The following is a 9192-nucleotide window of genomic DNA, read 5'->3' as shown; positions in this document are numbered from 1 at the left end:
AAAAGCTCTCTTCACACTCATCAGACCATCTGAATAAAGCGCCTTCAGAGTCTACTTAGTCAATAAAGCTGCAATAATCGAGAAACCCTCCACAAAATGACAGTAATAACTAGCCAAACCTAGAAAACTCCTAATCTCTATGGTCTTATAATGTCTGGGCAAACTCTAAACATATACAATTTAGATCCACATTGATCGCGTCACTAGACGCCACGTAGCTGAAGAATAACACGGAATCCAAGTAGAACTCACACCTGGAGAACTTAGCATATAACTTCTTCCCCCTTAAAATCTGATGCACCGTCCTCAAAGGATGCTCGTGCTCCTCTCTACTATGGGAATATACCAAGATATCATCAATGAACACAATGACAATGTAATCCAAATAAGTCTAGAATACGATGTTTATCAAATGCATGAATGATGTTGGGGCATTAGTCAAACCAAAAGACATCACCTAGAACTCATAATGCCCATATCGGATCCTGAAAGCTGCCTTAGAAATGTCTAAAGCCTTGATCTTCAATTGATGGTACCCTGATATCATGTCAATTTTTGAGAACACCCTAGCACCCTAAAGTTGATCAAACAAGTCATCAATATGCGACGATAGATACTTATTCTTGATGGTAACGTTGTTCAATTTCATGTAGTCAATGCACATCCATGGAACCGTCTTTTTTCTTGACAAATAATACCAACGTACCCCAAGGTGAAACCCTTAGCCTGATGAAACCTTTATCCAACAATTCCTGCAACTATTCTTTCAACTCGGCTGAAGCCATGCGATAAAATGGAACCAGTGTGGGGTGACGGTCCGGTGCCAAATTAATACTAAAATCAATATCCCTATCGAGTGACATGCTCAGTATGTTTGCTAAAAATACATCTGGATCTCTCACCACGGGGACTGAATCAACCGTAGGAGTATCAACATTGATATCTCTAACAAAGTCTAAGTATGCCAAACATCCCTTCTCAACCACTCGTTGAGCCTACTGAAAGAAAACCGCCCTACTAGGAACTGACCAAGCGAACCCCTCCATTCTAGTCCAGGCGATCTTGGCATAGACAATGTAACGGTCTTAGCATGACAATTAAGAATAGCATGGTACGAAAATATCCAATCCATACCAAAAATCAAATCAAAATTCATTATATTAAGAAACAAAAGATCAACCCTAGTATCCTAGTCCTATTAGTAACCACACAAAAACGGTAAACCCGATCTACCACAATATAATCTGCAATATGTGTAGAAACATAAATAAGAGTATCCAAAGAATCACGAGACATATAGAAATATGAACGCAAAGTAGGATGACACATATGAATAAGTAGAACTGGATCGAATAACACTAAAGCATCTTTATAATAAACCAAAATAATACATGTAATGACTGCATCTGATGTGATTGCCTCAGTCCTACTAGGGAAAGCATAACAACATGTCTGGCCTCCCCTTCTACGACGATCTCTACCCACATATCCCCCACCTCTAGTTGGCTGTGCAAGTGTTGTAGCATTTGGAGCTGGAATCATAGCCTGGGTACCCTATTGAGGTGAACTCATCTGAAGCTTGGGATGATCTCTCCACATGTGCTCCACATCACCATACTCATAACAAGCTCTTTGAGTGTGTGGCTGCTGGAACTGAGTCTGCCCCGGACAACTTGCATAACCGTTGTAAGAACCCCGTGAAGGAGGTGCAGTGAAATATGACTATCTGGTACGAGTTTTCTGAAATCCATGGCTACCTGGAGCACTGCATGAAACCTAAAGTTCAGACTGAACTGGTCGACTAACAAAACCTCTGATATAACTTAGAAAAAGACCTAGGCAACAACGTTGGCAGATGAACGTAGCTCGGATAAGCTCTGCCATATTAGGCTCCAAGTGAATCAAATATGTGCCCCTCCATATCATAAATAAAATAGGCTACATAAGAGTTTTGTTGGTAAAACATAAAATATACTTGCATAAGTCGGCTAAGAGTAACATTAGACTATTGAAAAGCAAGTTTCATGAACTATGCACAATATGTTTAAGCACTAACATTTCTTTAAATCATCACATGTGATCTACAATATACCTATTTTTGCCCCGAATTAACATTTTGCAAAACAAGGCAACTCTAATAAAGGTAAATCGATAATATTACTCTAGACAAGTATGGTACATAAATTGCCATTTAAGAAATGACAGAATATTTATGGTATCTATAAGAGTGACCTTGCAACAAGGATAGAAAAATAAAAGACGATGGTCATTGCCGATTATTAATGAAGGTATTTATAGGCCGTAGAGAGGTAGAAGCTAGCGGTATTCATAATGCAGCCAAAGAAGATGAAGAGGAGATATGAATAGTTTAATACTTTGGTATTGACGAGTGTGAGTATGCAACAAGGATAGAACCACTTATTATTAATAAGAGTGTTCATAGGTCGTAGAGAGGCAAAAGTGAGTGATGTTCATATGTTGTGCGGCCATCAAATAGTGAGGAGGAAACGATAAGAGTTTAATATTGTGGTATTGATTAGAGGAAGACCACAAACAAGATAGAAAATAAAAAACAATAGTAATTATTCTTTTACAAACGAAGTGTTTATAGGCCGTATGGAGCCATATATAGAAGCAAAAATTGTTCATAATATGAATAACAAATGTAACGAGGAGACATGAACAATTCAATATTGTGATATCGAAGAGTGTGAGTATACAACAAGGAAAGGGAACGAGGATAACGATTGTGTTAATTATCTCTGCAACTCCATTTTATGTGTCGATATGAGTACTTTCATGGCAAAATGATGGAGGACCTAAAATAACCCATTAGTACCTTTAGAAGTACATTTTAAGTATCAAAATGCAAATAAAAATAATTTAGTTTCAAAAGTTTAATATGATAACAAACAATTACATTACAGTTATTTTATATTTTATATTTGCTTCACTTCCTCAAACAAAACTAAATCACTCAACAAAAAATGTTGACTTCATTCCACGAATAAACGAAGAAATATGCAACATGAATTCGACTATTAACTTACAATAATTTTTTACTTAATTAAAAATTATATGTGCTTATTATACATGAAAAATCATTAATATTTTAAATAATTTCGCAAAAAATTAACTAAGTAATCAGAGTAAAAATAAATATTAACGTCTCTAATTTTAATTTGTATTGATATAACTCACACTTCTTTAAAAATCTATTACTATTATACGAAATTTAAATCTACTTTTTCATATTTTTACAACGCTGTTATGCAATTTAATAATTTATAAGTTGAGATCCCTTTGCGCTCTATGTCTTGAGGCTTACCTTCACTTTATACTAGGTAAATGTCTCGCCCTACACCTTTGCCCTTTAAAGTACTAATTGAAGACAGAGCTACTAAGGTTTTCTAATTTTAAGAAATACTAGAATTATTAATTCTGCTTTTTTTTAAAATCTAAAAATATTATTCTATATGTCCTACTTCGAGAGTCAAATATGATTTTTTAATATAAGTATTTTGAATCTTAATTATTGTGATTTATATTATTTTTTTATATTTTATTTTGAAAAACTCGGCAAGATTAAGAGGGAGTATCATTTTAAAAAAAATTACTCCTAAGATTAAACATTACTACTATTGTTGTTTGTCTACCTAAGATGGTGAAAGGGGATCTAGAAAACGCCATTTCTTCTCTTCCCCCTCTTTCCTTCCTTGTATATTTCGCCATCGTTCTTCAGAGGAAGCCATCAGAAGCTGTTGGAGCTACAATTGAGTAGAGCAAGGACGCGCCGTTGTTGCTAAACCCATTCCGTCCTCTGCCATTGTTGCAACTCTCAGTCCAGACCTAAGGACGAAATAACAAAAGGGCAGAACTGTCAGGGTCGCACGCTACGAATTGGAGAAGTGGTTCTGTAGGGAGCATTTTGAAAGAGAAGCCCTTTTCCTGCAGTACTAGTAGTAGTTGGCGGTGGTTGTTGCTGTTGCTGAAGAGAGAGCGAAAATGTGCAGGAGGTTCATGGAGATCCTGAGCGTGTCTCGCTCTCAGCAGATTCAGTAATATGACGAGAGCCGTACTGGCATTTCTCGCCTTCTACGCTGCCGTTGCTAGGTTTTTCAGCCGTTTCCATTTCCATTCTCGAGCCCGATTTTGACTTTTCTCCATGACTACTACTAAGCGTGCTTATAAGCTACGTATCCTTTTCATTTGTTTTATTTATTTTTTGCTTTTTCTGGAAAATGTGGTTTTGATCCTAGCGAGAGATTGATATTTTCTCAATCTCTTGTTTACTATGCTGGAAAATGTGGAGACATACCCTTGAGTTTGCTTGGATCTAGTGGATGGAGAATAAAAATAGCATCATCCTTCTCCATAGATCTCTTGTTGATTAGTTGAAAAGCTTTGATTAGGTTCTTAATTTTTGAGTTAGTTTCTTTGGGTAAAAAGGTAAAGAAGTCGAGCCATATTTTGGAAAACCTTGATAATACTTTGTTATAGAGGAATTCGTAGCTCATTCTTTAAGCGTGAACTGCTTGAAGATTGGACGCAAGTCATCCAGGGTTCTTGTAACCGGAGGAGAAGATCACAAGGTTAACCTTTGGGCCATTGGCAAGCCCAATGCCATCTTGGTCAGTTTCTCACTTATCATCTCCTTTTGCTGTTATTTCATTTCAGGTTTGTCTATCTGCATTGAAAGATAAGCTTTTCGATTAAAATGGATTGAAACTTAAGAATGTGCAGCCGAATTTGCTGTTTTTTAGTTGTTCAGTATTTTCCTTTTCTGGATGGGCATAATGCATATTCCCTGATCGAGGCCTTTAGTTGGGTGCTATATTATTTTTTTTTGGTTTCTTTTTTCATTGACGAAGATTAAATGTGGTGGCTATGTATTTACGCATGGTCTTCTTTGTGTATTTGTGTAGAGTTTGTCAGGTCATTCAAGCGGAATTGATTCAGTTAGCTTTGATTCTTCAGAGGTGTTGGTAGCTGCAGGAGCAGCAAGTGGTACTATCAAGCTTTGGGATTTAGAGGAGGCCAAGAGTATGCTTGTTATAATACTTTTCATTGGGAATAAAAATCATTTTCTGTTGTTTAAGAAATATATTAATCTCTCTCTCGCTCTCTCTCTGTCAGTTGTTCGTACGCTCACTGGACACCGATCCAACTGCATATCATTGGACTTCCATCCCTTTGGTGAGTTCTTTGCATCTGGGTCTCTAGATACAAACCTAAAGATATGGGATATCAGACGCAAAGGATGTATCCACACATACAAAGGTCACAGTAGAGGTGTCAATGCCATCAGGTTCACTCCAGATGGCCGATGGGTTGTATCTGGTGGGGAAGACAATACTGTCAAGGTCCGATCCCTCACTTTTATATTCCAATTATTCCATAATTATTTGATTATAAAGAGCTTGATGAAATAATCCATGCGAGAAATTTATGGAGTATGCCTGGACCACAGAGTTCAAAATAACCCGCTGACCAAAACCAATATACTATAACTTAATAAACATTCACTTTATGTTTGTGACTTCAAACTTGCTGCATACTACTGAAACTATTTTGCGTTAGATAAGTCTATTGCTAGCTTAACATGTTGAATGGATGATGACAACATAAACTTCTGTTAATCTTTCTATTTTATCCATTTCCATGTCAAGGAAAAAAAGAAAAGCCAATAGCCATGTCTGTGGCGGTAATAGCCATCTCATATTTTGAGTAGTTCCCTTCATCTCATGTGCACTCATCTTCTTCTATGATAACAATGGTGGACATTATATCAGGTAGATGTATGATCATTTAATCACCTTTTTCATTATTCTAATATTTTGATAATAATTGAATTTTGTGGCAGCTTTGGGATTTGACTGCAGGAAAGCTTTTACACGATTTCAAATGTCACGAAGGGCAGATTCAGTGCATAGACTTTCATCCCCATGAGTTTCTACTGGCAACAGGTGTGCTTAAAAGCTTTGACATATTGTTACATTGTCTCTTTTATCAGAAGGGTTAATCTGGTATTCAAAATGCTGGTCTTATTGCTTGCTGCATTATGCTGGCGCCAGTAACTTTAGTTGTGCTCTTGAAAATGAGATTTTCAATGCATGCTATGTTCTGTGTAGGATTTAAATTTGTTGGCGATCTCTTTCCTAATGCTGTATAATGTCGGATAAGATAATTGAATATTTGAATTGACAGATGACGTGTGTGTACACAACACATAATGAACTTGTAGTTGACGACATTTGCCTGATCTACTTTGAAATAAAACGTGATCTACTTTTTATTTCATTGTTCTTCCTTTATTCAATGCTTCTTGCAGTCTTGCGGGATTGAAGAACGTGTGGGTGAGGTTTCTTTTCATCTTACATTCTTCTAATGTGAGTTTGAAGAATGCTTTCTATAGTTTTGTGAAAAACTTTAGCGGAGTGCTTTTGTTTTTCTCTCTTCTTTGTACTTGATAGGTGCAAAACCTTGAAAGTACATCAATTTGGTATCAGAGTACAGGTTCTAGATTCGAATTCTTGACTTGCTATCTTATTCATCGTGTCACCAAACAAGAAAAATAGCAAATTCGTGATCCTCATCAATGGATCTTAAATTAAAAATTAAATTGTTAGAATATTTATGTAAATACAAAATAGTAGTAAATAACCCTAATCCCATATGTATTAGAAGTAGGACATGTTATGTATATATATAGGGCTCATTGTATCATGTTTAACATATGAGAATAATATCAATAATATTTTCTCCCGTGCTTTCTCACATGGTATCAGAGCAATTGTGAGAGATTTATTGCTGTGCATAAATTCCAGCGATTCCGGGAAGAGAATTCAGTAACCGGAAGCCTTTTTTTGGTGACTTTTTCAAGGCTGTTTGCGTCTGCGTTGTCTCTGTCAGTGTTGTGCAAAATCCAACACTACTACAAGAGTCGCCACTGTCCGGCGACCAAACCCCAGAAAAATCTCCTGCAACAGCAGCCCCACGCGCCCCCACGCGCCACCAGAAGCTCACGCGCCGACGCATGCAGCACCCTTCAGCCATTTTTTGAAAAAATTTCTTCAGAACAGTTGGGTCGTGTACCAATTCCGACCCCACCCATATTGTTTTCATTTGATTCCGACCACTTTGAGTTTTTCTGGCGACTACACTGATTTTTTCCCGCAGCTACAGTAATTTTCTGGCAAAAACAATGTTTCCTTCATCTGTTTCAGCGAGTTTTCAGTTGACTCTTTATGTTATTTGGTGATAATCCAATGATGTCTTTGGGAGTCGATGCCTTCAGGTCGAAAAACCCGGGTTCTGGCAATTCCGATGTTATGATTACCTCAGAACCTTTAATGGGAAGTTCAAACTACTTAGCTTGGGCTTCGTCTGTTGAGTTGTGGTGTAAAGGTCAAGGTGTTCAAGATCATCTAATCACGAAGTCTAGTGAAGGAGATGAAAAGGCCAAAGTACTTTGGGAGAAGATCGATGCTCAATTATGCAATATTCTGTGACGATCTATTGATTCTAAGTTGATGCCCTTGTTTCGTCCATTCCAGACATGTTATTTGGTTTGGGAAAAGGCTCGCACTTTATACACTAATGACATATCTCGTGTCTATGATGTGATATCGCAGATGACAAATTAAAGAAACATGAATTAGATATGTCTACTTACTTGGGACAAGTACAGGCAGTCATGGAGGAATTTGAGAAGTTGATGCCAGTTTCTGCTAGTGTTGCAAAGCAGCAAGAGCAACGACAAAAGATGTTTCTAGTTCTTACTCTTGCTGGGCTTCCTAATGATCTTGGCTCAGTACGCGATCAGATTTTGGCTAGTCCGACTGTCCCCACAGTTAATGAATTATTCTCTCAATTACTTCATCTTGCTGCAGCACCAAGTCACCCAGTGATCTCATCACAGACACTTGATTCATCCATTCTCGCATCCCAGACAGTGGACAATCGGGCATCTCATACTATGGAGAATAGACGAGGAGGAGGTCGTTTTGGAAGATCTAAACCCAACTGCTCTTATTGTCATAAACTTGGACATATTCGTGACGTGTGCTATTCTTTACATGGTTGCCCACCCAAAAATGCTTATGTTGCTCAGACCGAGACTACAGGTAATCAGGGATTTTCTTTATCTGAAGGGGGGGAGTATAATGAGTTCCTTCAATATTGAGCAAGTAAGCAGACATCTCCACAAGTAGCCTATGTTGCTCAGACTGATACTTCAGCTGCTGGTAATTCTTTTGCTTGTGTTTCCCAGTCTAGTGCTCTTGGACAATGGGTTGTGAACTCAGCCGCTTCTGATCATATCTCTGGTAATAAATCACTTTTGTCAAATATTGCGTATTCACAGTCTCTTCCCACTGTTACTTTAGCCAATGGGTTTCAAACTAAATTAAAAGAAGTTGGACAAGCGAATCCCCTACCATCTGTCACTCTAGATTCCGTTCTTTATGTCCCTGGCTGTCCTTTTAATCTTGCATATGATAGTCGTTTGACTCGTGCCCTCCATTGTGGTATATATTTTATTGATGATTCTTTTATTATGCAGGACCGCAGTACGGGACAGACGATTGGAACAAGACTTGAATCAAAAGGCCTTTACTACCTTAACTCACTCACTTCCTCCAAGGCATGTCTAGTTATAGATCCTCCAGACCTAATCCACAGATGTTTAGGACATCCAAGCTTATCCAAGCTTCAGAAGATGGTGCCTAGTTTGTCTAGTTTATCTACATTAGAGTGTGAGTCATGTCAGCTTGGGAAACATACCCCAGCCTCCTTTCCTCGTAGTATTGGGAGTCATGCAGAGTCTGTTTTTTCTTTAGTTCATTCTGATATATGGGGTCCTAGTAGAGTCAGTTCAACCTTGGGATTTCGTTATTTTGTTAGTTTCATTGATGATCATTCAAGATATACTTGGATTTTCTTAATGAAAGATCGTTCTGAGTTGTTTTCTATATTCCAGAATATTTGTGCTGAAATTAAAAATCAATTTGGTGTTTCTATTCGCACTTTTCGCAGTGAGATGCCTTAGAATATTTATCCTCTCAATTTCAGCAGTTTATGACTTCTCAAGGAATTATTCATCAGACCTCTTGTCCTTATACCCCTCAGCAAGATGGGGTTGCAGAGAGAAAGAATAGGCACATTATTGAGACTGCTGGCACACTTCTCATT

General features: G+C 37.7%; 1 protein-coding gene across 4 annotated transcripts in view; it reads left to right on the top strand.

Annotated features, from left to right (window-relative positions):
* The first annotated feature begins 3615 nt into the window (after positions 1 to 3615).
* The window catches only part of LOC107793987 (katanin p80 WD40 repeat-containing subunit B1 homolog KTN80.4-like), a 29783-nt gene continuing 24206 nt past the window's right edge, over positions 3616 to 9192 (top strand). For all 4 annotated transcript variants that reach the window (XR_012700186.1, XR_001649851.2, XM_016616435.2 and 1 more), the window contains exons 1-5: positions 3616 to 4196; positions 4501 to 4631; positions 4926 to 5043; positions 5137 to 5363; positions 5864 to 5966. Coding sequence is in view for 2 of the 4 variants with exons in the window: in XM_016616435.2 (XP_016471921.1) it covers positions 4166 to 4196; positions 4501 to 4631; positions 4926 to 5043; positions 5137 to 5363; positions 5864 to 5966 (610 nt within the window). In the remaining 2 variants the exon portion in view is untranslated. The remainder of the gene's footprint in view (positions 4197 to 4500; positions 4632 to 4925; positions 5044 to 5136; positions 5364 to 5863; positions 5967 to 9192) is intronic.

This window comes from Nicotiana tabacum, chromosome 16, assembly GCF_000715075.1.
Source record: "Nicotiana tabacum cultivar K326 chromosome 16, ASM71507v2, whole genome shotgun sequence".
In the NCBI taxonomy this organism is placed as follows: domain Eukaryota; kingdom Viridiplantae; phylum Streptophyta; class Magnoliopsida; order Solanales; family Solanaceae; genus Nicotiana; species Nicotiana tabacum.
Note: the sequence above shows the minus strand (reverse complement) of the source record. Positions and strands in the feature narration are given on the sequence as shown.